At 40.1% G+C, this 27,270-nt stretch overlaps 6 protein-coding genes across 6 annotated transcripts; 5 read left to right on the forward strand and 1 right to left on the reverse strand.

Annotated features, from left to right (window-relative positions):
* Nucleotides 1-12,406: 12,406 nt before the first annotated feature.
* On the forward strand, nt 12,407-14,096 carry J4E93_008167 (uncharacterized protein; the record flags this gene model as incomplete). The annotated part of the gene is made up of 2 exons (XM_049346069.1): nt 12,407-12,412; nt 12,735-14,096. 2 exons carry the CDS (start codon nt 12,407-12,409, stop codon nt 14,094-14,096), a joined length of 1,368 nt encoding a protein of 455 aa, XP_049197002.1.
* Nucleotides 14,097-15,125: 1,029 nt separating this feature from the next.
* On the forward strand, nt 15,126-16,168 carry J4E93_008168 (uncharacterized protein; the record flags this gene model as incomplete). The annotated part of the gene is made up of 2 exons (XM_049346070.1): nt 15,126-15,356; nt 15,380-16,168. 2 exons carry the CDS (start codon nt 15,126-15,128, stop codon nt 16,166-16,168), a joined length of 1,020 nt encoding a protein of 339 aa, XP_049197003.1.
* Nucleotides 16,169-18,915: 2,747 nt separating this feature from the next.
* J4E93_008169 (uncharacterized protein) lies at nt 18,916-20,073 on the forward strand (the record flags this gene model as incomplete). Its single annotated transcript, XM_049346071.1, is given in 2 exon segments — nt 18,916-18,920; nt 18,939-20,073. The coding sequence occupies 2 exon segments, from the start codon at nt 18,916-18,918 to the stop codon at nt 20,071-20,073; spliced, it is 1,140 nt and encodes a 379-aa protein (XP_049197004.1).
* Nucleotides 20,074-20,395: 322 nt separating this feature from the next.
* Nucleotides 20,396-21,068, forward strand: J4E93_008170 (uncharacterized protein; the record flags this gene model as incomplete). The annotated part of the gene is made up of 2 exons (XM_049346072.1): nt 20,396-20,995; nt 21,018-21,068. The coding sequence occupies 2 exons, from the start codon at nt 20,396-20,398 to the stop codon at nt 21,066-21,068; spliced, it is 651 nt and encodes a 216-aa protein (XP_049197005.1).
* Nucleotides 21,069-23,460: 2,392 nt separating this feature from the next.
* J4E93_008171 (uncharacterized protein) lies at nt 23,461-24,425 on the forward strand (the record flags this gene model as incomplete). Its single annotated transcript, XM_049346073.1, has 2 exons — nt 23,461-23,467; nt 23,776-24,425. The coding sequence occupies 2 exons, from the start codon at nt 23,461-23,463 to the stop codon at nt 24,423-24,425; spliced, it is 657 nt and encodes a 218-aa protein (XP_049197006.1).
* Nucleotides 24,426-25,926: 1,501 nt separating this feature from the next.
* On the reverse strand, nt 25,927-26,841 carry J4E93_008172 (uncharacterized protein; the record flags this gene model as incomplete). Its single annotated transcript, XM_049346074.1, has 1 exon — nt 25,927-26,841. One exon carries the CDS (start codon nt 26,839-26,841, stop codon nt 25,927-25,929), a length of 915 nt encoding a protein of 304 aa, XP_049197007.1.
* Between the last annotated feature and the right edge of the window lie 429 nt (nt 26,842-27,270).

Consider the following 27,270-nt stretch of genomic DNA (forward strand, 5'->3'; position numbering starts at 1 on the left):
AGTTATAAATAAAGAAGCTAAACGCTAAGTTAGATAAAGAGGTAAAGTTAAAGAAAAAGAAAGATATAAAGCGCTAGAATAAAGAAGAGTAGACTTTTAAGATTAGATAATAAAAGAAAGAAAAGAAAGCTACTACTACTACTACTAAAGCTAGTGTAAGCTTCTTTAATTTAGTAATTAAAATAAGCACTACGTCTAAAGATAATAACTATAAATTACGTTCGGATTATCTATCTTATAATAATAGGTAGTAGAACTATAAGCTATATAAGCTATATATACAAAAGATTACTTTTAAGCTTTATTTAGTAGAGCTACTAAACGTAAATAGATTTAATATAATAAATAGGTTAGAGTAATATAAAAAAGCTTAATCTAAAATTAAATAGGTATATTTTACTATATAAGAGTTACTTTATTAATTATTTTTAGGTTTCTATTACCTAGCTATATATTATAATCTAGAATTATACTATACTAAGCTACGTATTAAGCTAGCGCGCAAATTAAGCTACTTATAATATAAGTTTAAATTTAAAGATAAGGCTATATTATAACACTACGTTACTATTAAAATATAATAACTTAGTGTTATTTTAAACTACATCTTATAAAACTTTTATACTACTTAGAATATTTTTATAGTATTATAATTATTCTTATTTATATTATTTTTAGTAGTCTCTATAGTGTAGGTACTAACTAAATAGTGTCTTCTCTAATACGTCTATAACTACTCTATTTTAATTATAATATCTTTAAAACTTTTAAAAATACTTTTTTATCTAATTAGAATAATTATAAAGCTTTTTAAGAGTTGTAATTATATTATTTCTACTCTTTTTAGGCTTATTTTATAGCTTTCTTCTTAGTAGCTATTTTATACTTTTCTTTAGCTCTCTTTTTTATAGTTTTCTATATAATCTATACTTCTTCTTATATTTTCTTTTTATATAATATTACTACTTCTCTTAGCTTTTTTAACTCTACTTTTATAAGCTTTTTATTTATTTCTATAGTTTTTCTAATCTATTCTTAGGCTTTTACCTCTCTTACTTTCTAGAGACTTTAGAAAATAGTACTACTATAATACTCTTCGCGCTATTAAAGATCTTAAGACTTACTCTTCTTATAATACTTCTTTTTATATACTAGCGCCTACTTTAGAGTATTATTTTTAGTATTTAGAATCTTATTAAAGGTTTATAAAGAGTAGATAGTAACTAATAGCTAATTTAATATATCTTTATCTTTATTCTTTACTATAGTCTTCTATAACTTTTAGAGCTGTCTCTAGCTACTCTAGTTACTTTCTAGCTCTAATCTTAGGTTGTTATCTCTATCTAAAGGTACTTTTCTAGATTACTCTAAAACTTCTTCTCTATTTATTAGCTACACTTCTATAGCTTTAAACGCTTTTAGAATATTTTAAAATATAAAGAAAAGCTTCTAGATAGCTTATAAAAAGCTTATAAAGTTTTCTTTATTAACTCTAATAAGTCTATAGCTATAGTAAAGGTAGTAGGTTAGTTTAGCTAAATAATAACTTAAAAGTAACTTAAAAATAACTATATTAAGTAGCTAGAGACTATAGATTAAATAGAGTAGAAAAGAAAGATTATTAAGAGAATCTTGTATGTATTATAAAATTTAATAAAATCTATAGTTACGTAGCTTCTATAGCTATCTAGAATTAGAAGATAGTAATTTAAGTAAGCTTTTATCTTTATACTTCTTTTAAATACCTATTTAAGCTAGATAAGATCTAGGTTATTATTAGACTACTTTATAGGCGATGTAGAGGCAAAAATTTAGTACTTTCTAACCTCTAGATTCTCTATCTAGAAGCTCTAAAGTAAATTTTTTTCTAGGTAAATAATTATAAGTAGAATAGTTAATCTATTACTATAAATATAAGCTAGAAAGATAATAAACTTTTATAAACTATTTTATAAAGCTTCTAATACCTTCTTTCTAGTGTATAATTACCTAGAAAAGATATGTTTTAAGTAGCTAGTTAAGCTAAGAAGAAACTCTTTTTTATCTATATTATAGATATTCTAGCTTTTAATATTATACTTATCTATCTTAGAGTAAAGAAAATTAAAGTAGAGCTTATACTTATAATAAAAGTTAGTGTAATAGCGTACTTAGTGTATTCTAGAGGTTTATTTTAAGATTAGATAGTACTAATTTCTTTCTAGAAACCTAGAAACCTAGCGCTTTAAATACTTCTTTCTAGTAACTAAAAAGCTAAAATTTTACACTATTTCTTTTATAAAAGGTAACTTTTACTTTATTAAAGCTTTAATATAATTTATAAGCTTTTACTTTTATTAAAGATTAAGAGTTTAATATTTCTAGCTACTTTCTACATAATTAGCCTATATACTATAGTAGTAGTAAGCTAGTGTTACTCTACTAATACTAAACCTTTTTATAACTCTTATAATAGCTAAAATTTACGCTATCTTTATATAAATTAATTACTTTAATTATATTCTAAATTATATCTATATTAGTAGAGTTATAGCGCACTATATAGACGTAGTTAGCTTTATTATAATACTTAGGTAGCTTAATTTACGCGCTAGCTTAATTTATAGCCTAGTATAGTATAGTAAAGTCTATAGCTAGACTTTAAAATACTCTAAGCGCTTAGTAAAAGCTTTTAAAAAGAGCTTAGGTACGCTAAAGACTTTATAAAATAGCTAGTAGTAGAACTTTACTATTACGTAGTTATAGACTATTATAATAGAAAGTTTTAAGTATCTATAGATACGCCTTTATAATATACTTAGATAAGTAACCTTAGTAGAGTACTATATATATAGAGCGCTTAATAGCTAGTAGACTTAATAGCTTTAAGTATTACTAAAAATAGTATAGTAGAAAGTATATAAACGCTTAAAGCTAAGTTATAAATAGAAATTAATATATATTTATAAGAGCGCCTTTTAGTGTATATTATACTTAATATATTAATCTCTTTTTATTACTTATATATTTATCTATATCTACTTTGCAAAGTAGAGTATAGAACTATAGGTCTACTATTACGTATAATAGATAAATAGTCTTTACTATATAGAGAGATAGCCTTCTATTAGCTTAGAATAAGTAAAGTTAGCTAGAAAAATATAGTTATAATATAAAAGACGCTATACTAGCTCTATAAATATTATTACTTATATTATTATAACTCTTATTATTATTAAACGCTACGCTATATTACTATAGTACGTACTTCTCTTTATACTAGAGTAAGCTTAACTATATTAATTACGCTTATGTCTTACGTTTATTCTATCTATAGTGTAATTAGAAGTTAGGTTAATACTAACTATTAGCCTTTACGCTAAGCTATTATTATTATTATTATATTATAAATAAGTCTTAGAATAATAAAGTTAATATAGAAACTAATAGAATAATAAAGTATAGAGAGTATCTATAAAAAATAAAGTATTTAGTTAATAGAAAAGAGAAGGCTTTACTAGATATAATTATACTATTAGTTATAGAGAATTAGAGAATAATAAAGAGAAAGAAGAGAAAGATTTAGAAGATAAGCTAATACTTCTACTAATACTAGAGTTAAAGACTATTAGGCTGTCTAAGTAAGATATAAGTAAACAAGAGATTAAAATTATAGATATTAATAGATAATAACCTACTTTACCTTCTCTAGATATCTTAGTAATATTTATACTATAATCTAACGTTTAGTATATATCTATTATACTAAGTCTTGTTATAGACCTCTTCTAATGTGCTTTATTTCTACTAACTCTATTAGAAATAAAAGCGCAAGATATTATATTATATACTAACTTATATAAGATAATTAGCTAAGCTATTTATTAACTTATAACTAGTCTAAGTAGATTAGATACTTTAAAACCTTTTATAATTATTATTTCTATACTAAATACTTCTATAAAGATAAGAGACTAAGTAGTATCTATATTAGACCTAAAATATATCTTTCTCTCTCTCTTTTAATACTATTTCTGTCTCTAGTGTCTTAGTCGCGCTCTCTACTATACTATATAATAGTAATAATAGTAGAAAAGGCTATCTAAGAATATAAAGATATTATATCTATAGGTATAGATAAAGAAATACTAGTTATAGTACTAAATACAAAACTAGATAGAAGCTTACTAATAAGACTATAATAGAGTAATACGCATAGTAAATATAAAAGAGAACACTCTATTCTATATACGTTTAACTGCAAGAATAATATATATATTAGCTAGTGTAGAATTAATAGTAATTAATAGAAGAATATTAAAGAGAGTAAGAATAAGTAGAAGAAGTAGCTACTATATATATTCTATAGCTATTAGCGTCTAATTAAGTATAAAAGCTTAAAATAGTAAGAGATAACTATAAAACCTAGAGATAATAGTAGAATAGTTATATCTAGAAAATAAATTTAATACTACCTAAAGCTACTACTAAATATTAGAAAGAAGAGGTGTAATATTAAGAGAATAGATAAAGATATACTAAATAATTAGTAAATTATAAATAAACTAGCTATATAAGCGTATATATATATCTTTATAAATATATTAGATAAATATTTAGATATCTAATAGTTACTCTATTATTTAATAGATTAACTTAGTTAAGTTACTTAGTTTTATATATAAGCTAAGTTTATAATTAATATAATAGTGTGCGTTCTATTTATATATATAAATTAATATATTTAAATTATATAAGTAAGTTATAATAGGCTAAAGCTTAGTAAATAAATTCTTAATAATATCTTAGTTACGTATATAAGCGTATAGTTCGCAGTTAGCCTAAAGAACGCTTAGACTAAACTTCTAAACCTTAGACTAAATATTAATCTAAGCTACTACTAAATAACCTTTAGAATAAAGTAGTCTATAGTTCTCTTCTCTATTAAATATAACTTTAGTATACCTATATAGTAGCTTCTAGAGCGTAGCCTTTTATATTTTATATTTAATTCTAATTAATAAAGCCTTACTATAAAACTCTATTAACGTAATATATGTTAAGCTTCTTAACTATCTTTTTATTACGTATAAGTAGATTAATCTACTATATAGAATTAGTATTACTCTATTACCTAAAAGGCCTTTAGATAATAACTAGGCATAAGCTATTATAAGACTACTAGTCTAGAAACTATAGCTTTATAGAAAGCTTAGTTAAAACGTATAACTAGCCTTATATTACACTAGCGTTAAGTAAGTATTAGATAGCTAGTAGACTCTAGTCTATAGCAAGATACTATTTAGTAGAAAAAACTCTTACGTAGTACTATAATAGTACTAAGTAATAGGTTCTATAAGTTATAAAAGATACTATAAGGTAGTAAGTAGTAGTAGTTAGAAAAAGCTATTATAGTAACTACTATAGTTTCTCTAACACCTAAATATGCGTATAAACACTAAGTACTTATTAAGTATCTAGATTTTATTAATTAGCTAGCTAGAGCCTAAGCGCTACGCGTATAGACTCTACTTATATTTTCTTACTACCTAAATATTCTACTACTATTTTCTTACGTAATGTTTTATATTACGCCTAAGTACTATATATAGTATAATAATTAAGCTTCTAAAGTAAGCTCTAAATTTACTACTTATAGTCTCTTATAATATTATATTATATTAAACTTACTATAACTACTTTTAAATAACCTAATATATTATAACTAATTCTTAATTAGTTAAACGTAATTTAAGTAGACTCTACTTTATTAAAAGTAGACTCTACTACCTTAAAAGCTAGTAATATAGTACTACTTACTAAGCTAGCTAAATAAAAGAATTAATATACGTAGTAGATATAAGAGCTTTATTAAGAGCTTAAAGCTATTAAGACTAGGTCTACTTCTATTTCTACTCTAGCTATTACCTATACTAACACTAAAGGTAAATAAGTTTACTTAATAAAGTTATCTAGAAATAGCTTAAAGCTTATAACGCTGCCTACTATAAATCTTAAGAACTTAGCCTAAACTAATTATCTATCTAATCTTTCTCTTTTTAGTGCTAATAAAAAAACCTTTCTACCTTTATTTATAAGCTATAATATAAGCTTAAAGGTAATACTAACTAATATCTAAATAAGAGATTCTACTTATTATACACTTACTTTTAATTAGAAAAGAATATAGTAGCTCTTATTAATCTACTTATAGATAAGAATATCTATAATATAAACTAGCTTATTACTTTTCTTAAAGCTATATATAGAGACTCTAATAAGAAGCTAATAGCTTTAAGCTAACTAAGTAGACTCTATTAAAAGAAGTATAGCTTTACTTTCTACTTTACTAAATTCTAATAATTAGCTACTAATACTAAACTAAATAAGATTAGTTTTATTACTTTTTTCTAAAACTTTCTATCTTATAAGCTACAGCGCGTAATAGTTAGAGAGGCTTTACTTAGTAACCTTAATAACTATACTAACCTTATAGCTACGTATAATAATAATCTTTACTTTTTATCTAACTAATTATAATACTATTCTATAGTTTACTCTAACGTAATAGAGATAGATACGTTAATATATACTCTAGCTAGCTTCTCTAAATGCTAAAAGATAATTAAAAAAGGTTACTACTTTAAGTATAACTAAAAAAGCTATATCTCTAATACTTATAGTATTCTTTTATCTACGTAGTATATCTAATTCTATAGCGCTTATAATAGTATCTATACACTATCTATAGAATCTAACTTCTCTAGTTTTTTAAAATTCTTATAATTCTAAGAATAACACTTTTATAACTAATTCTAGAAGAGAAAAGCTTTATTCTAAGAATAAGTTACTTCTTAGAACTACGTACCTACTAAATCTCTACTAAACTCTAGTCTAAATCTTAACTAAATATATAGAAACGCTATATTATAATACTCTATATAATCTAGTAAGGTAATATTAAAAGTAATCTTAAGGCCTTAGTAGACACTAAAGCTACTAGTATTAGATATATTTATAGAGATCTTACGCGTAATCTAAATCTTTATTAAGACCTACTACTTTATATTATTTACCTAACTAGATTTACTAGAACTATACTTAATAGTAGAGAGGTATCTTATACTATTAACCTAAATCTATAATATAATAATTATAATAAGTCTATATAACTCTATATTACTAATACTAGTTATTATAAATTAATTCTAGGCTAACTCTAGATATAGAAGTATTAGGTAAACCTAGACTACACTAATAAAAAGCTTATCTTTACTACTTAATAATATATAGAATATTACCTAAGAGTTACCTAAGTTTCTATCTCTTCTTCTAATAGATAGTAGAGTAGTAATAGTAGAACTTATACCTAAACTCTAAAACTTAAGTATATACTATAATAATAGTATAACTACTAGCTACCTAAAATAAAGCGCTAGATAAATAAACCTATACCTAAACCTATATCTAACTCTAACTCTAACTCTAACTATATTCTACTAATAGATAAGTAAAATAACTTATTAAAGTTATAACTAGAACTTAATATCTACTATATAGGTGCTACTCTATTTATAAGTCTAGTACGTAAGAAAGACTATAAAATCTATACTATTAGTATTACTAATATTAATAAAACACTAGCTAAGAAGAAGTACACTAATCTACTTATAAAGGTTTCTTCTAAGTATTATAATCTAATAGACGTCTTCTTATAAAAGAATTCTAATAAGCTACCTATATAATAATTATATAACTATAAGATTAAACTAATATCTAGTAAATAGTATAGGTTTAGTCTACTATATAGTATATTCTAGAATAAACTTAAGGTACTACGCAAGTACCTTAAGAACTATCTATTAAAGAAATTTATTTACGTAAGCTTCTCTTCTATTACTTTCTTTATTATCTTTATTAAGAAATCTAGTAGTAGACTATACTTCTACGTTAATTACTATACTCTAAATACTATTACTATTAAAAACTACTACCTAACTCTATTAATCTAAAAGACTTTAAGCTAACTAAGTAAGGCTAAGTACTATATAAAGCTTAATATTATTACTACCTTTAACTAATTAAGAATTACTAAAGAAGATAAATAGCTAATAGCCTTCTATACCTAATATAGGCTATTTAAATATCTTATAATACTTTTTAGACTAGCTAACGCGCTAAGTATATTCTAGTACTTTATTAATAATGTATTACGCCTATTCTTAGATATATTCTATACTACTTATCTTAATAATATTCTAATCTATAGTAAGACTCTTTATAAATACAAGAAGTATATTTAATCTATTCTAAACGCTCTTAGAGAAGCTAGACTCTAACTAGATATAGATAAGTGCAAATTCTATTAAATAGAAGTTACGTACCTTAGCTACGTAGTTAGAGTAAATAGAATATAAATAGACCTAAAGAAGGTTTAAGCTATTATAGACTAGAAATACCTAAATAATATTAAGAATATTAGAGTCTTTCTAGAATTTGCGAACTTCTATTAATAGTTTATAGATAGCTTCTTCTACTTAGCTACTCTACTTATAGTACTAATAAAAAAGAATATAAAGTTTTTCTTTAATAATAACTACTAGAAGACTTTTAATATCTTAAAACACGTTTTTACTACTACACTAATACTATAATACTTTAATTCTAATCTTCTAATTATTATAGAGGTAGACGCTTCTAACTACGTTATAGTAGGCGTTCTCTTCTAGATAGAGCCTAATAGTACTCTTTACCTAGTAGTCTACTACTTAAAGAAAATAAACTCTATAGAAAATAACTATAAAATATATAATAAAGAACTACTTACTATTATCTATTATTTTAAATAATAGAGACTTAAGCTAGAAGGCGCCTTCTTTCTAGTTACTATACTAAGTAATTATAAGAATTTATAGTACTTTATAACTATAAAATAACTAAGCTATTATTAGACTTAATAGTTTAAATACTTTTCTTAATTTAAGTTTATAATTACATACTAACCTAGTAAGTATAGTAAGAAACCTAACGCTCTAACCTATTACTCTTAAAACTAATTAGTATAAGAAGAAGTATAAAAAGCTTATAAATAGACTCTACTTTATCTAAAGCTATTCTAGAATTCTTTTATAATTAGACTAGTAGAAACTAATAAATCTATCTAGTAGATTATTAAAGAAGAATACTAGCCTTTACCTAATAAGTATTCTAAGAACCTATTTATATAAGAGACCTTATAACTACTATATAATAGTAGATAATAGTTAAAGACTATTATACTAAGTAACTATAAAAATTATAAAGGCTGTCTCTACTACTATAATAAACTTATAATACCTAATAATAATAAACTAAAGATTAAAATTCTACGCGCAGTCTATAACTCTTTCTCTAGTAGCTACTTAGGCTAAGAAAAAACACTTAAACTTATTTAGTAAAAGTACTACTAGCTCTAACTATTTAAAACTATTTAATAATATATTTTCTATTACTATACTTACTATTATTTAAAGGCTTCTTATAAGAAGTACTATAGCCTATTAAAACTACTACCTATATCTAAGTAATAATAGGCAGATATCTTTATTAACTTTATAGTTAATCTATCTAAATCTAAAGAATATAAGAACGTTATAGTAGTAGTAGACTACCTATCTAAGTATTATTATCTAATTTTATATAGTAGAATAGAAGCCTCTAACGTAGTACGTATATTTCTTTACTATATCTAGTGTAACTATAGCCTCTCTAATATAATTATCTCTAACTATAGCTAATAGTTTATTTTAGCCTTCTATAATAAACTATATAACTAATTAAAGATTAACTTATACTTTTTAATAGGCTATTATTCTAAGACTAATAGATAGACTAAGAATATAAATACTATAATAGAATAAGTTCTACGCGCGTATATAAACTATTAATAGAATAACTAGATTTAATAGCTTTCTATTACTTAATTTAAAGCTAATAATACTATTTCTAAATCTACTAAAGTATTTCTAATAATAGTCTACTATAGCTAAAACCTCTATATAGGTTTTAAACTATCTAGTAGTAAAACGCGTTCTACTTACTAAGCTCTTTAGGCTTAAGAAGTAACTATAATAGTTAATAAAATATATAATATTACTAAGTTTATCTATAAAGAGATAACTTAGGCTTAAGCTCTATAGTAAGAGTACGTAAACTATAAACGCTTATCTACACTAGTATATAAAACTAGTAATAAGGTATAGTTAGATACGCGTAATATCTAAATATAATAAGTATTAAAAAAGCTTAACTAGAAGAATCTAAAACCTTACTAAGTAGCTAAGAAGGTTTTCTTATACGTATACTATCTTAACTTACCTAAATCTATAAAGATATACTCTATATTTTATATATCTCTTCTCTACTTAGCTACTAGAAAGTAAAACTATATATCTAGCTAGTATCTACTGCTGCTAGAACCTATTATTATTAATAGTAAAGAAAAATACTTTATTAAGAGTATTAAAAGCTTTTATTATAATAAATGTAGTAAATAATATAAATATTATATAAAATAGATAGGTTATAATAAAATAATCTAGAAGTCTACTCTAGATCTAAAGAATAATATAGCTATAACAATCTTTTATAAAAGATTTTCTAGTATTTTAGAGCTAGCTAAAATTACGTATAAATACTTATAGAAGCTTAAGAGTAAGAGAGAGATACTATTATAGTAACTACTATAGTTTCTCTAACACCTAAACGTGCGTATAAACACTAGATACTTATTAAGTACCTAGATTTTATTAATTAGCTAGCTAGAGCCTAAGCGCTACGCGTATAGACTCTACCTATATTTTCTTACTACCTAAATATTCTACTACTATTTTTTTACGTAACGTTTTGTATTATACCTAAGTACTATATATAGTATAATAATTAAGCTTCTAAAGTAAGCTTTAAATTTACTACTTATAGTGTCTTATAATAACTATCTATATAAATATAAGCTAGAATAGTTATCTATTATATATTACTATCTTAAAGAGCTACTCTAACCTTTTTTTAGTTATATAATACTTTATTAAATATATATTTTAAACGTCTAAGTAATTTAATTTAAAACCTTTTTTTATTTATATTATATATATAAATAGACTCTATATTATACTTCTTTATCTTATTATATAAATTTTTAAAGTATAAGCTATACTTAGTAGCTAAATTAGCTTTATAGCGCTTAAAGTCTATCTTTATCTACTAGCGTAATATAAAATAGAAGGCGTTTCTATTTAGAAAGCGTATAACCTAGCTATTAGAGACGTCTTTTTTAGCTAAATCTAAAGTAAAGTTATATATTATTATTTTTATAGGTAGTAAATATTACTTAGTAAGCCTCTTAATATACTATATAAGCTCTATCTTATACTATAAGTAAATAGAAAGGTATATAAGCTTATATAGCTAGGTTTACCTTTAGTATCTTTAAGTAAGTGTTTATTAGTTAATACTATACTTTTTTATAACTTACGTATATAAGAAAGTTATACCTTCTTTACGTAAATTAATTTCTTTAATTACTTCTTAAATTAGATTTATATTAGTAGAGTTATATTATAATTTATATAGAGGTTATTATATTATTACCTAAGTATTACGTAATTAGAGTATTACCTGCACTAAGATAGTAGATAGGCTGTAGTTAGCTAGCGTTGCGTAGTTAGGTGTAGTATTATAGATATAGAAAATTTAAAAGAGAGTGTATATATTATATTATTTATAGTATTCTAGCTTAGTCTATAATAGTAGGTAGTTACCTAGCAGAGCTCTGCGCTACTAGTACTATGTCTATACTTATAATACGCATACGCCGCAACGCGCACTATTAACACTTATATTACCTATAGAAAAATAAGGCTCTACAGCTATATATAATAGCTATTACAATTAGTTTCTCTTAACAAAGTTATCTATAGACCTATGTAACAAAACCTACTACTAAAACTTGCGTAGCTAGAGTGTTTTGCGGCCGCAACTATTAAGCGTTAGCGCAAGTGCGTGCTGAGGGCTGCTTATAAGCAGCAGCACCACTACTCCGCACAGCCGCAGAACCACAATTCTACTTCTTTCTTGGTGCCGCTTTCTGTGATGCCTTGCGCTTACCTTTTTAAGTAGTTTGCGACGCTTTTTGAGCGTCACCTGCTCCCCGCTGCCGTCGTGCAAAGACTGCTTGAAGTGCTTCTCGCTATAGAGTACCTTGTCGAAGATTCTCTTGCTCCTGCTAGTGACACTAATAGCGAAGCCTTTCTCATCTATATTGTGCATGTGAGCAGGTTTCAGATTATGCTGTGCCAGCTTACGGTGCAGAAGCTCGAAGTATAAGTGGTACTTCTCACAATGATCGACCCTGTAACGATTCTTCTCTATTGGGGTGGTCCACGCCGCGATGAGGGTATCTTTGCTGCGGTTGAGGAAGTCGGTAACCACGGGTGCATCAATCGCTACGTAAGTGCCGGGTCTTCTTTCGACGCGCATTCCCCGCTCGGTTGTCGCGTCGAAGTTGAGCGTGTTACACCATGTGTTTTGGCTAGCTTAGTATACTAAAAACCATCGCAGTGACGAGTAGCACGTTCCTTTGCAACAGCTTGCTTTACAGACATCGTCGCGTTGAGATATAGTGGGTGGAAAAGGTGGTGTAATTATGCCGAGGCGCGCGTTGCGGCGCCTCTATCAATCGTACCTGGTTTGACGGTGTAACCACTACCACGCTGAAGTTCTCGCCGCTGAACGGCGCTCAAGCCATTACGCTGAACCGCGAGGCGAATTGGACTTTGACATTCGGCGAAGGTAGCTACCGCTTCGAAGCCTCTTACAACTATCCGCAATTGGAGCAGCTCAGCCCTCAAGAAGTTCTCAACGACGCGTCTTCCGGCTTGATTGCAGAGAACCCAGACCAAACCACCTCTTTGTCATTCCTCTCATACTCCAACAAGCTACTGGCTGGCACATGGCGCTTCCTCACCTACTTTGGTCGAGACAGTATGCTTTCACTGCTGTTGATGCAGCCCGTTCTCAGCGAAGCGGCCATCGAAGCCGTCATCGGAGCTGTCCTCGAGCGAGTCAATCGCACTGATGGTACCGTATGTCATGAGGAGGTCCTCGGCGACTACGCGACGTGGCTCAACAGGAAGAAGGGAATCAACTCCAGCGCACCTGGCTGTGACTACAAGATGATCGACACGGACTTCATGCTTCCAATTTCCATGAACAGCTACTTCGTAGATACAGATGCTGGAAAGAATCGTTCGGATGCTTTCTTCAGCAAGACCGCAACATTCCTAGTCGAGAACGACGGACTGGCGTATTCTGAGCTGGCCCAGTTCACCGCCGAAAAGATCATGCGGATTGCTGCACCATTTGCGCAGAGTCAAGTCAAGGAAAACCTCATCCACCTCAACGAAGGCGAGATAGTCGGCGAGTGGCGCGACTCTAGTAATGGCCTCGGAGGAGGTCGCATCCCGTACAACGTCAACACCGCGCTTGTACCAGCAGGACTTCGGGCTATCGCAAGTTTGAGCCGCGCGGGCTTCTTCTCCGACCACCCGGACTGGTGCGAAGAGGCTGACAAGTACGCCCAGATTTGGGAGGATGAGACGCTACGCTTCTTCGAAGTCACCGTCCCGCAGGCCGACGCCAAATCTCTTGTTGAGGACTACGTCTCGAACGCCAACCTTACCCTCCCAACAAATGTCGACAAGATCACAAGCGATATCACATACTACGGCGTCGCCCTTGACGGCGAAGTCGGTGCACCCATTGTGCCCGTCATCAATAGCGATGACTGCTTCCGCCACTTCCTCCTCGACACCACGAACCAAACCCAGCTGACGGCATACATCAGCCAGACCGCCGATCACATCCTTCAACCTTTCCCGGTTAGCCTATCGAGCGACATTGGACTATTCGTTGCGAACCCTGCGTACGCTGGAAATGCGACATTCGAAGCAGGTTTCTCAACGGACGACTACCACGGCACTGTGGTATGGAGCTGGCAGCTTGCCATGATGGGTGCTGGGCTTGCGCGACAACTTGGTCGATGCGATAAGGAGGGTGCACCTGGTAAGTCGACATCCTGATATCATCTCACGTTTCTCCATTTTGTGATTGCTAACTCAGCATCGTAGACTTTTGCGCAGACTCCACAGTCCATGACAAGGTTCTCGCCGCATACAACAGTCTTTGGGATACAATCGACGCCAACCGCGACCAGCTAAGCCATGAGGTGTGGAGTTGGAAATACGACAACGGCTATCAGATCGAGCAGCTGGGCTCATTGACCGCGACTGAGAGCAACATTCGCCAGCTTTGGAGCTTGACCTTCCTTGCTGTCAAGAGGGAGAGTTTTGGAAGCGTGTAGAGATGAGTCAGTTGCGATAGCTGTGGGGTAATGGCGAGACAATGAGAATAGGCAAGTATTGCGCCAGAAGCCACCCTGTTAGACATGCCTACATAGTGGGCACGAGGCGTAGTGACTTCGATTAAAGAACAAAGAAGGATACTGATCCTGATTACAAACAAGTTCCATCGCATCAATTCCTATCTTCGGTACGTTGCGGCGAAATACAATGCATAAGATGAGTGCCCAGACAACGCCGGTCAGCACGTGTGGCTTCGGAGAAAGCTCGCGATTCGCTCGCTTTGACGTCATCGCTTACAAGCCACCGCAACGTATCATCCAACCCTCGACAACACCGTATACACCGTGTCACTTTGAGCGGGATGGCCAGTTCAACCATCTGCAAATGAGTTCTTCAGCCTGGGCAATGGGGCAAATCTTACATCTACTGGGTCAAACAGTTCACGACCATTCTCTGTGATCGGAGACGGACCAAAATCCGTCCATGAGGCAAGACGTATTCGGGCCATTTTGCGATGGAGTTAAGAGATGAACGTGGAGATAGACGGCGAAAACCAGACAGTAACAGATGTTACCAGATGCCTTCCACAGACCGTAGTATTTATACAGCAAAGGAGTTCTTTCGACAACGCTCAAGTCTACAGCTCAACATACAAGACGTACTTCATCAACGTCCGTTACCTTCGACTCAGCCGAGAAGAACCTTATCAAGGCCGGTCACATTACCCAAATAGCCATCATTCCAACAATGGCCCAATACGCCGAGCTTCACAAGATCGCGAATCTTCGGGGCGCAGGCGACGCTCGTCCTACAGCCCTCCAAGTCATTCGCGACGAGGGTCTGACCGGCAAATTGACTGACAAAGTATTCCTCATCACAGGAGTGTCTTCCGGTCTGGGTATTGAAACCCTTCGTTCGCTGCACACAACCGGCGCCCAAGTTATCGGAACCGTGCGCAACGTGCCAAAAGGCCAAGTCGTAGTCGACAAAATCTCGCAGAGAAACACGATGGAGGAGGGAAGATTGACCTGGTCGAGATGGAACTAGACAGCTTCGACAGCATCCGCAAGGCCGCCAAAGAGATTCTCACCAAGACCGGCGGAAAGCTCAACGTAGTCATCGGCAACGCAGGCGTAATGGCCACACCCTACGGCAAAACTAAAGACGGCTACGAAACCCAATTCGGAACCAACCACCTCGGTCACTTCCTCCTATTCCACTTCCTAAAAGACGCCCTCCTCTCATCCGCAACCCCCGAGTACTCCAGCCGCTACGTTAGCCTCTCCAGCATGGCGCACATCTGGTCCACCGTGCACCTCTCCGACTACAACTACGAAAAGACGCCATACGAACCCTGGAACGCCTACGGTCAAGCCAAGACAGCAAACATCTGGTTCGCAAACTCCATCGAGCGCCACTACTCGTCCTGCCATCTACACGCTACGTCTGTGCATCCAGGCGGCATCATCGAGGGATCTGGCCTTGGCGTGCATGTGTCTGAAGAGACCAAACAGGCGATGTTTGGTGACCCGGAGATACTGCGGACGTTCAAGAGTGCGGAGCAGGGGGCTGCGACGCAGGTTTATGCTGCGGTGGGTAGGGAGTGGAAGGATAAGGGTGGGAAGTATTTGGCTAGTCTGGCGGAGATGGGGACAAGAGAGGAGGAGGCGAGGAAGGAGGGGATGTATGAAAGTGCTAATGAGGGGTATGCGCCGTGGGCGTATGATGAGGAGGGTGAGGAGAGGTTGTGGAAAGAGAGTTTCGATATGGTGGGGCTTCCGCGGGAGTGACAGGGACGACCATCGGCGTTTGTAGGCCGGGGTCTTGATGTTATCTGCAGGGCGTAAATCTGAGGGGTTAGTTGTACTTGAATCCTTCGCGAGTGATCCCGGGTTCCCGTGTGGCGCGAAGTTTGCTGCAACGTCACGAATGGGCTACCGCATTCGGAGCGGCATTGCCCGTTCGCGGGTCCAGCCTTCTTACACCTTGTCCAGCTTGATTCTGCTTTCAAGGACAGCTGAGTACCCCTAGTTTTCCAGTGGCAAATGGCCTCCTTTGGTAACCAACACACACCCATGTTGCGGTGCGCATCGCCACCCATGCACGGCCGCTATCAAGGTATTATCCAATGCGCACGTCTCCCCAGCCGTCCTTCAGTCACAAGCCTCCCAGAAGGATGGAGCTGCATCGCCCCGTGATACTTTCTGGTCTCCTGTATGGTCACATAATATAATTTCGTGTCACTTGAACTTGGTTTCAACGCGATCAGCATCCACTCATTCGGCAACGGCATTCATTTTTCTGTATACTCAGCTGTTCAAGTCGACTAACAAATACCAACATCTTAAACTCGTGGCTTAAATTGCCCCCAGATCCGAAGCCAATAAACGAGACCCGCGCACCAACAGAATGTACACCCTGCAGACAGTCCTGGCTACATCCTAACGAGGAGTCAGGTCGTAGTTGCTTTGGATGGCCATACAGGCTATCGCTGGTTCCTGCTCGATCTCGCCACTCGCAATCTTGCGTTCCAACTCCGCCCTTTCCTCGCGGTGCTTTCTCATTTCCTCGTCGCGCTCGTTCTTGGTGCCAAAGGGTGGAATCAGCCCTGCAGGGGGATCCATCCACTGCCTACAACAGCAGCACTAAGTCAGTCGATGTTTCCGCTGCTCAAAGAGCGTGCGATGAAAGGTGTGACTTACTCCTGTGGGACCGTTCTGCCATCAACTCCACGAAACCTATCCTCCTTCTCCTGATTCCAAGGACCTCTGTCCAACCATGATTTGATGAGCTCTGGTGACATGGGCTTTGCGTCGAAGATGTTGGTTTGAGTGACTTGATCGGGCGGCCCGGGCAGGTATTCGATGACTCTCATCACTCCGTCTCTGCAGATCATGTGGAAGTGATGCGCGTTCTCGCATTCTCGCATAGAGTCGACGAAGATCTCCAGCGGGTCCGTCTTGACCCTATTTTTCGTCGGCTGGCTATTCTCGTCCTTCTCGCCTTCGTGATGACTCGGGTCTGCGGTTGAAACTTCCTCGTTGTTGGGATGGAATCCTTCCTGGCCTTGCGGCTTTGGCGAAGGCGACGAGGACATCGTTGATTCGTTCTCAGTGAAGAATAGGATTCAGGCGAGTAGCACTGACTTCAAGTTTTTATTAACTGCAGCCTCGGGTAGAGAGTTCAATACAGTGTTGGCGCAGGAAACGTCGTAGCCGCGAGAAGACAACGCAGTGCGCGAAGGTTGAGATGCGGGGCGTACTTATAGACGGCACGCTTAGGCAGTGCTGACCAACAGCATCCTGCATGACGCAGCATCGTAATATACCAGCCTCGCAGTCATGTGAAGGTACCTAGACATGTACATCGAGGCCTTGGAGGAATTGAGAAGAGGTCCAACAGTGGTCTATAAAGCATATACCTCTCGCCGGCAACATGAACATTCTCTCAGTACACTACGGCTCAACACATTACTGCTTACAAGACCTGTTCATCATTCAGTAAATTCAATATGAGGTTCTCAATCTTAGTTTCCGCGAGTGCGACCTTTCTGCTAGCAGCGGCAGCGACCACGAACGATGCGGTAGGCACCCCAAAGGCCACACTCAAACAGTGACATACTGACACTATGCGTCTAGCCGCTTGAAGAAGCACTCAAGAACTTCAACGAGGGCGAGTTGATGGACATTGGAGCCGATGGAGTGCTTCGCAGCTTCAATGCAGCACATGACACCGTGGTGGACTATTTACAGCTCAGTGAGCCTCAAATCGCTGAGCTCCTTTTGAAGATAGGCTCCAAGAGATCCGCCACCCCAGGCGTGTAAGTTTTCCCCTTCGCAATTCTCTCCCGAAGACTATAGTGAACACAACTAATCTGAAGCTCAGTGACGGGCGCACTGTCACGTCTGAAGCTCAGCTATGGGCTGTCCCGGACGGTATCGTCGCACGCGACCCAGACGTCGAAACATCCGAGGCAAATGTGCCAGGGGTTTTATCTTTGCACCCGAGGCAGCCACAGTGCGATTCTGGAAGGAGCTGCGCATCCAAAAAGATATGCAACGAAAAGTATCATTGTGCCCGCTGTCTTTTCGACACCGGATGTGTTGGTGGACCAGGGGGCTGTTCTGGTTCAACCGGGCAGGGTAAGTGCGCGTGGAACTTGTGAGGGCTGATGCTCAGGACTGCCTACTCTACCGTTGACCCTGCTTTGGAAATTGTGGCTCATGTCTATCACACTCGTTAAAATCTATTAAAATGAAAGATATTTCCAGAGCATACACATTCCTTGTTTGCGCGATTTCCATGTGACTGCGTGGATGGTTTGACAAACATTGCGCGACTCGACCGAATGAATACTTAAGGCTACACTCCGACTCCAGGCTTCTACTAGCTTTCATTGTACAAAAGCGCCCTATATATCTGCTCTTTTCGCTTCTTTGCTTGGATCACAGACTTCTGCCCAACAACACTCGTCTACATATAGGTGATCGACAGCCACAATCTCCCACGACTACCTCTTCGAAACACACAATCAGCCATGTCGTCTACAGTACTAGTCAGTGATCTTCCTTCCAACTGCGAGTCATCCTACGTATTCACCGAGCTACGTTTGCAAGAAGACGAAATCGAAAATGTCTACACACGAGCGGGAGGAGGTGAGTCCGCCTGGATAATCTTCAAGGCCCCCGACGTCGCCGCAACCTTTGAGAAGAACCACAAAGGCTACCACTTCGGGGCAACCGGCAAGAAGATCGCGACCTCATTCTGGAACGAAGCCATTCCCGAATTCGCCACCAATCGCTATTCCGACTTCGTCCGCGCCCGGGATCACCAAATACACTCGAGCACCGTTGAGATTACCGGTCTTCCCGCAAAACACACTCTGAGTGACATGAACAAGTTGCTAGAGTCGGTGCGAGATCAGTACCTTGAGGCGACCAAGCAGAAGCAACATCTAAGCCCGACTGACTATGGCTACTACGAGCCCATCAACATCCTTCACGTTAAAACAACCGACCCAGGAGTCGGCCTTTTGCAGCTCGCACAGCCTTGGATGGCGGTCGAGATAGTACGCCAGTACGCGGGTACCTACTGGAAGAACGCGACTCTCAACGCTCGGTGCGTTCCTGATGAGGAAATGGAGAAACTGCTTGTCAATGAGCCCAGCGCCACTGACGTATCTCTCTTCGTCCGTGGTCTGAAGGTCGGTACTTCGTCGACAGAGGTGCGAGAGATCTTTAAGGACTTCCCCATCAGCGACGTCAATATACTACCAGGCAAGACATTCTGCTTCGTGATCGTTCAGCAAGCGCACGCCGACTCGATCCTCACGCGGTTCAAGAACGGCGTCAAGTGGCAAGGTCGCACTATCAAAGTGGACTTGTCGGATAAGGACAAGCGGAAGAAGAAGGCTGAGTTTGGCTCTGCCAGCGCCCCTCCCATTCCTGCGCCAGCTCCTCTACCGCCCACGGATATCACGGACTTGAAACTGAGCAACCTACCATACGACGTCACAGACCACAAAATCCGCACCCTGTTCGAGGGCTTCGTCGTATACAAGGTCGTCATCATGCAGGGCTATGCTTTTGTGGGTATTCCGACAGGGGAAGTCGGCCGCGCATTGGACATGCTGAACGACACGATGATTGGGGCTCAATACATCAAGGCCAAGGTTGCTGATCCCCGGAAGAAGTAGGACTGCAGGTCTGGTTCGGTGCTGTGAAGGCGTCAAAGGGGGTTACGAGACGTCAGAAGCGGGTCGTTGCGTGTCTTGTATCCGTCAGCCGGTGCGTTGATGGTTACTCTAGAAAGTTTAGAGGGCTTGTAGGCGCTTGGGTGTGGTAATGAAATACTTCCAGATGTATTCACTGCAATGTTGCCCTCGTGATGAATATTGCCTAAAGTTACACTGACCAGTCCTTGTATGCTCGAGCTTCTATAGTTCTAGCGTATTGCGTCCCAATAACACTTGCTGCTGAGCTCGACATTTGATCAAGCCGAACGCTCAAAGCTCAACCATGACAGAGTACACCTACTACAGTTCATCCGCGTCCAGAGGCTTCACCTTCTTAATACCCTACCATGTCCAAGCCATCTTTGTCAGTACTACGAGGAAGCTACCTTCCGCCGTGCGTCCAGTCTACCGCGAGTATTTTGGCGACATCATGGCATGTCGAGATCGAGCTCGAGACTCCGCCAAGGCGATGCAAGCGTTCGTGAACGAGGACTTTCCGGAAATTTCGAAGGACCATAACCGACTAGCGAGTCTTATGAATGCGGAGATCGATAAGCAACGGAATGATGTGTTGGTCAAGATACCAATCACGGGCGATGGGACGGCGGCTGAAGACGATGAGGACGAACCGGTGGCGCAATCGCGGACATGGGAGCAGGGTGTGGCTAAGTCGGACGAAAACGCGACCTCGAAAGTTGTCTTGGGGGCCGCCGCGGAGGCTACAGTGCGCGAAGAGTCCCCTGAAGCAGCTTCTCCTCCGAGTATGGCGAATGCGGAGCTTGTTCAGCCAACCCTGGGCCAGGGCCCTGCGACATCGCCGGCGTCTCCGACCGGTATAAACAGCGAACGACCCGAGGCAGACGAGGAAGACAGCGAGATGAGCGTGATATTGCTCGATACATCAGAGCCTTGGAAGGATTCGCTTTGGCCACACGGCGCCTGGATCGATGGGCTAGAAGTTATCGACGCGCTTCCATGGGCGCACCCGAGCCCACCGGAACGCATCACCCCAGACGGCCAATCTCCCCACAACGAGCCAGAACATGCCGCGGCTAATCCTCGTTCCTCTTAATCCCCGCTTTGATGTCCCAGAAACAGGTGACCTGCAGCTTTCCTCTGCCGACGCATTCAGGGTTGTCGCAGTGGAAGCGCGAACAACGTTCTCGGTAGCGGAAGTCGATGTTGTTGAGGCAGTACATGCACGGCCATAAGTCGACGTAGGGGAAGGTGGCCTTGATCTCGTACGTAGCATTCCTGCGTTGAGTCAGATCAAGAAGCGTTAAGAAATGAAATGTTAGCACTCACCTCCACTTTTGGATGTCTTCTCGCGTCAGGTTGTGCGATGCCGGAGGGTCTTCTTGTCTGAGGGTTGGAGTATCGCTTCGCTTGGCTGTTGAAGACTCTGCCTTCGTGGGTGCCGAAGTGCTTTGCTCATCGGATTGCCGACGCTCACTTATTCTCCGACGATTCTCGCGTCTCAAGCGTTGGGCGTTCATGTCTTGTGGTTGTTGGGTCTCCCGAGCGCTCGGTTTTGGGGCGTTACCGTATCCGAACAGCGGCATGGTTATCGTCGTGCGATGTTCGCAATAGAGGATAAAGGATTGTGGGTTAGTCAAGGAAGTTAAAGAAGTTGTCAGCTGTTCAGCGAACGGAGCTTTGTGTGACGATATTCACTCGCGTAGCGCGTGGCATCAACCACGTAACGGTGAACTCTGGATCGTAAACATGTTTGGTCGTCACATGGTTCGGAAGGACATGATGACGCATACTGTACCAAATGTTCCACGGGAAGTGAACATCACCTGATTCAATGTTGACTTCCAAAGCGTGATGATCACGAGGCGTATATGTTCTTTGTTGGCACTGGAAGTAACAAATTTCGTTTTGCGGGGCATCATTCGCATCTTCATGATGAGGAGTGGCTCTCCAGTACAGACTGAGTACGCCATGGTGGAATATGGCTGGAAAGAACCTGAAGTCTTGCCGTCGCCTATCCGGCTTAAATGAAAGCTTCTGCACATGGAAAAGGGCATCTGCTGTGAGCGTTGTCGGCTTTTGCGCCAATGACGAACACCGTGGCGCCTGGCTGGTACCGTGAGTCCGGCAGCTATGAAGAAAGCAATAGTTGTCAATACGCGCAAATGAACTCTGCCTCGATAGTCGCAGCATCAATAGGTAGCGCTTTGGGGGAAGTGAAAGGCAGAGAGATTGTTGCCGGCGTGCCAGCGTCGTGCCACCAAGACGCCATGACCACCGCGTCGGCCGAGACTTCTCCGACCGCCGACGCCGACGGAACTTCAACCACCCGCAGGCAAACCTCCATCCTCCGACATCAACTATAAGAGCGCTGTACACCCTTGCGTATCACCCTTCCTCGATGCGTAGACGCTCACTAGGTCCCATCCGTCCGATGCCTTCAGCTCGTTGTCCACGCTCTATCCCTCCCCCACCAGCCTGACCATCCTCGTGAAGACCACCGGCGCGGTTGAGAGGTCGCATCAAGGAGTTGGAAAGCTGTTCTCGCACCCGACGCACATGTCGCAGACTATGGAAGTAAATTAGTCATTTGAAGAGCAGCTCATGGTTCAAAATGATGCGCAGGCAGGTGCGATCGATGTCTCAATTCAGCCCATTGGTGTAGCTACGCCCAACGATCTGGCCGCCGAATTCGACTTTGTAAAGAGTATGTATCCCAATCTGGAAGCCGTGTGATGTGTTTACATTGCAGCCATGGTACTGGCACGTGCCGGTTTTCCGGACTGTCGATGTGCGACGACGAGCGAGCGCACGCATGGGCGATGAGTAAAGCAACGAGGATGAGTCGGGTTACGGAGGCGGGCTGCGTCATGTACAGGAACCTCATTCTGGTTTCTGTTTGATCGCGCGCACCTCGCATACCGATGCGAGAGATACCTATATGGATATGAACTATTGCGGGAACATCGCGCACGGGCTGGTTGATGGTGCTGAGTATACACGTTCGACTCATTCGGGTCATCGTCCATTTGCGAAGAGTTGGGATGCAGGCAATGCGTATGGGAGTGTATGGGTTGCTTCCTGTAGGTTCCCATCCTGGGCGATACGGCAGCCTTGCGTCACTCAGAGATCCTTGGGGCGTCGCTATTGTACGGCGGTCGCCATATCCAGGAACACCTCAAGTCCTTGAATTCGGTATCGCGGTTGTTTATTTCACTATTGTGATATGGCTGGATGATATCACAATAGGAAGCAGAAAGCATGGTTGGTGCTGGGCACATTTAGCGCCGCATATATTCCCGGACTCTCTCACTCCCAGGTCCTCCGTCCGCCGCTTCACTCCTCTAGCTACTCTACTCTAGAATGGCCACAATGACACGTCGCCAACAGCGAAAGACCATCGCGCCGGCTAAGCTAGGTAACCTGGACCTCCTGCTTTTTGCTCTACGAGCAGAGCTCGGCCCCGACTGGGGATGCTACAAGGAACTTATAGAGGGAGCTGCAGCTGCGCAAGCAAACGGCGAGAATGTTTCCGCTTGGGTGGATCAGATCGAGCCGCTGGTACGAAGCACCGCTTCGCAATTCGCGCATCAGGGAGTGCTGTTTCTGTTAGGCATCAAGGTGGGTAGTGAAGGTGAGACGTCTTTCCCTATCTAGCACCTTCACGTCAAAACTAAACACTCCCAGCTTCTTCTGTCACCAAGGCCACCAACGCAGCCAACGAGGTTTCCACTCCACCTCCTGACACCCGACGCCCATCGCAACCAGCTTCTTCTGTCATCAAGGCCACCGACACGACCAACGACATGTCCTCTCCACCTTCACCTCCTGACACCCGATGCCCAGCGCAACCAGTACGGCCCTCAACCAACATGCAGAACGCCTTCACCCCCAGCTGGACGCCCATGCCCTCACCCAGTCCCAGCAACTATATACCGCCCACACCCACATCCGTCGCATCCAGAAAACGCTCGGCGGCCAACGTCGCCTTTCAGGGTCAGAAGCAGGCTACCGCAACACCGCCGCTCAAATCCGACTGGTTCGGCGGTTACGTCCTTCACCAAGATCCCGCCTTTCGGCGCGACGTATTCGAGTTATTTGGACACGCAGTACCCGACAAGCCCGATCCCAAGCACCACGATCAATCGGATGTATCGTCTGTGTACAAGGCCGCGGATGACGATTTGGCGGTCTGGAGGGCGGGCTCTGGGGGTGAGGGCGAGGTCAAAGACAGCGGTGAAAAGGGCAGTACAGACAGGGTCAAGACCGTGGAGGATGAGAAGCGGGAGCGTGTGCGAGAAGGCTTGCGCTACAAGCTTTTCGACAAGTTGGATTGATATTGGCTAGTGGTGAGGTGGTCGCTCTCGAAGTCAGGCGTCTGAGCAGGCTGAGCTGGTGCGGAGACGAGCGACGTACGATCTTATGGATGGGCGAATGAAGGGGCTTTTGGACAGTGCGATACATGGTTGGGCTGGCAGAGAAGGCGTTTGGCGTCGCTAAAGGACGAATGATACCCCCGGAAGACTTGTGAATGATACTTCAGAAAACACACCTCTCCTCCCCCATCCATCTATGCAACCAACGCACATCCACCCTTCACTCATCCAAAGTCTACTACCTCGTCAACGAAGAATAAAACTGAACAGGCTTGCAGCTTACATTAACATGTAAGTATGAGAGATAGATGGCCTGGCGATGATGTAGGCTCCAGACCTGTTCAGGGTCTTTACTGTATGAGGTGCTACAACTTCCCCGCCAACCCCCCCTTCTCAGCCTCAAACGGCACCGCCAAATTCTTCCCCGCCCACTCCTTCTCCGCCTCCGTCCCCGGCATCGGCGGCAACATACCATTCACCTTCCACAAATCCCTATCCACATCCTCACAACTATACTCCCAATCATACCCTTTATCCGCAATAAACGGCTTCAGCGCCTTATCCACAGCATCCATAAAGCGGTGTTTGTGCTCGAGTGAAGTACTATTTCCAGTCAGCCCGGGCATCCACGAGTCATATACACTAGGTAGGGATGGTAAGTACAATTGCCTCGCAAGATGCTCCATCTTAATCCGTATCATGGGGACTGAGCTATCGCGGCCGGGCTTGTTGGCGTCAGTCATGGGAGAGGGACGGGGTACACCGCCGATGAAGAAGGATTCTGGTTGGATGGGCTGGAAGAGGACGTTTACGTAGAATCTAGGGAGGCCGACGATGGTGTAGAGTTTTGTGATTTCGTTTGCGAGGGCGGTTTTGTCGGGGAGCGAGGTGAAGGTGTTGGGTGGGTGGTAGATTATCCAGAGAGGCATTGTTGAGGATGTTGTAAGGTTATGAGCGAGGGGGAATGGGATGATCGGCAATAGTGTTGACTTTCTGGATATAGGGTTTACTACGAAGCTTATATAATATCCAAATACATTCATGCCGACGATGTAGGTTTACCTAGGTAGGGTACACGTGATTTGGAATAGTAATCACGACCGAGTGGTTGCTAAGGGCTGCGCTAATCATGCACCGCATTGGGACTAACAAGAAGACGTAGATCTTGGTACACCGCGCAAGAACGACTAATCATGAACCATCGCGGTCTTCTGGGCTTCGCTCTTAGATCTGAACTCTTTAAGCGATTAACTTTGGGTGTAACAATCATGGTGATTCATCGTTGCGTGGGAACGTGATTTTGTGGGAGTTTATTCCCCCGCATATTGTTACTAGACGGGTATCACTAGTACTGGATAGCAGTTTCGTGACTAGCGTGATTGGTAGACTACCATTACGTCCGTAACAATCGTTGGCCTGCCCGCGTTGAGGTATGCGGCTCTATTCTACAACGGGCCCGCGTTCACAACTCCGCCACAACCCTTCGTACGACTTCATCGAGATCTTCCTCTTGCAGCCCTAGCAGATCATTCGCAAAGCCTTCCTTCTCTTTCCAGTCCGCAGCGACTACCCCCCACACTGCGACGACTTCTTCCCTCGCCTCACCATCTCCACTCAGCATCTTCGGCCGAGAAACATCCAGCTCTTCCTTGCTATTCTGATCGATGCGCTCAAACTTGTCACCTGTAGCCTTCTCCAACGCATCAAGAACCTCGAGTTGCGTGACATGGTGGCTGTGTACATAAAGAAGCTTGTTGGCGGTTTCATCTGGCTTCTCTAGAATCTTAGTGACTGCTTTGCCGATGAAGTCCAGGTTCGAGGCGGAGAACTTGATATTGCCGCCATCGAGAATGTATGCTTTGCGAGCCTTGGCGTCGAACTTCAGCAGACCGCAGGTCATGCCCCAATCGAAGAAGTGGCCGGTGACGAGACTTGTCCAGGTAAGCTTTCCCATGCCGCCTTCTCGCTCCTTGCCCTCCATTGTCAAGAGGTAATCTCGGACATCTTTCTTACCCTTCATCAGCGGTAGAATCTCGTTCGTCTTGTCATCCGCAGAGTCGCAGCTGCCGAACTCAGCGGGCATCACGCGCTTCACGCCGCCTTTGAACGCCGCATCGATGAGCTTCTTCTGCGACTCGACATGGCTTCCTGCGATGGTGATGACGAGGGCGTCGATCTTATTCTCTCGCAGTACCTTGGCGACCCCATCGACGTTCAGGTCGTCGGGGACTGTGATGACTTTCGTTTTGGGGTAGACGGATTTGGATGTTTGGCGGTTGAGGACGAAGATGTCGAACTCGGAGGTTTTGAGCGCGTTGAGGACGGGTGCGCCGAGTGTGCCGGTGCCGCCGATGAGGGCGACGTTGGTGATGGTCATCGTGTTGTGTGATTGCCCTGCTTGCAGGGCTATTTAGGTCGAACGAGATGAGACAGGAGCAGTCCTGTTAATTAGCAGACTAGAAGCGGCTCGCTTATTAGCTGCAGGGCTGCTTACTGTAATTATAGAGGTTAGCGTTTTAGAGCTACAGCAGTAAGTTAACGCAATGCTTACGTTAGGTTACCGCGCGTAAGGAATACTAAAACTTTAGATAATTACGCGCGCGTGCACTATAAAGTGCGACGCGTCTACACTCTAGACAGGAGTAAAAAGACTTTAGACAGGAGCAAAATAATTGCGCGCAGCGTAAGGTGCAACTTAAATAGCTTTGTAAGGGCGGCTAGCGCGGGCTCTAAGGCCCGCGCGTGGCCTCGCACCTTGAAAAAATTTGAGATGCCGCCCCCTAGCGCAGCCGGGAAGCAGGGCGGC

Source organism: Alternaria ventricosa (assembly GCF_023758065.1).
Source record: "Alternaria ventricosa strain BMP 2768 chromosome Unknown scaffold_15, whole genome shotgun sequence".
Taxonomy (NCBI): domain Eukaryota; kingdom Fungi; phylum Ascomycota; class Dothideomycetes; order Pleosporales; family Pleosporaceae; genus Alternaria; species Alternaria ventricosa.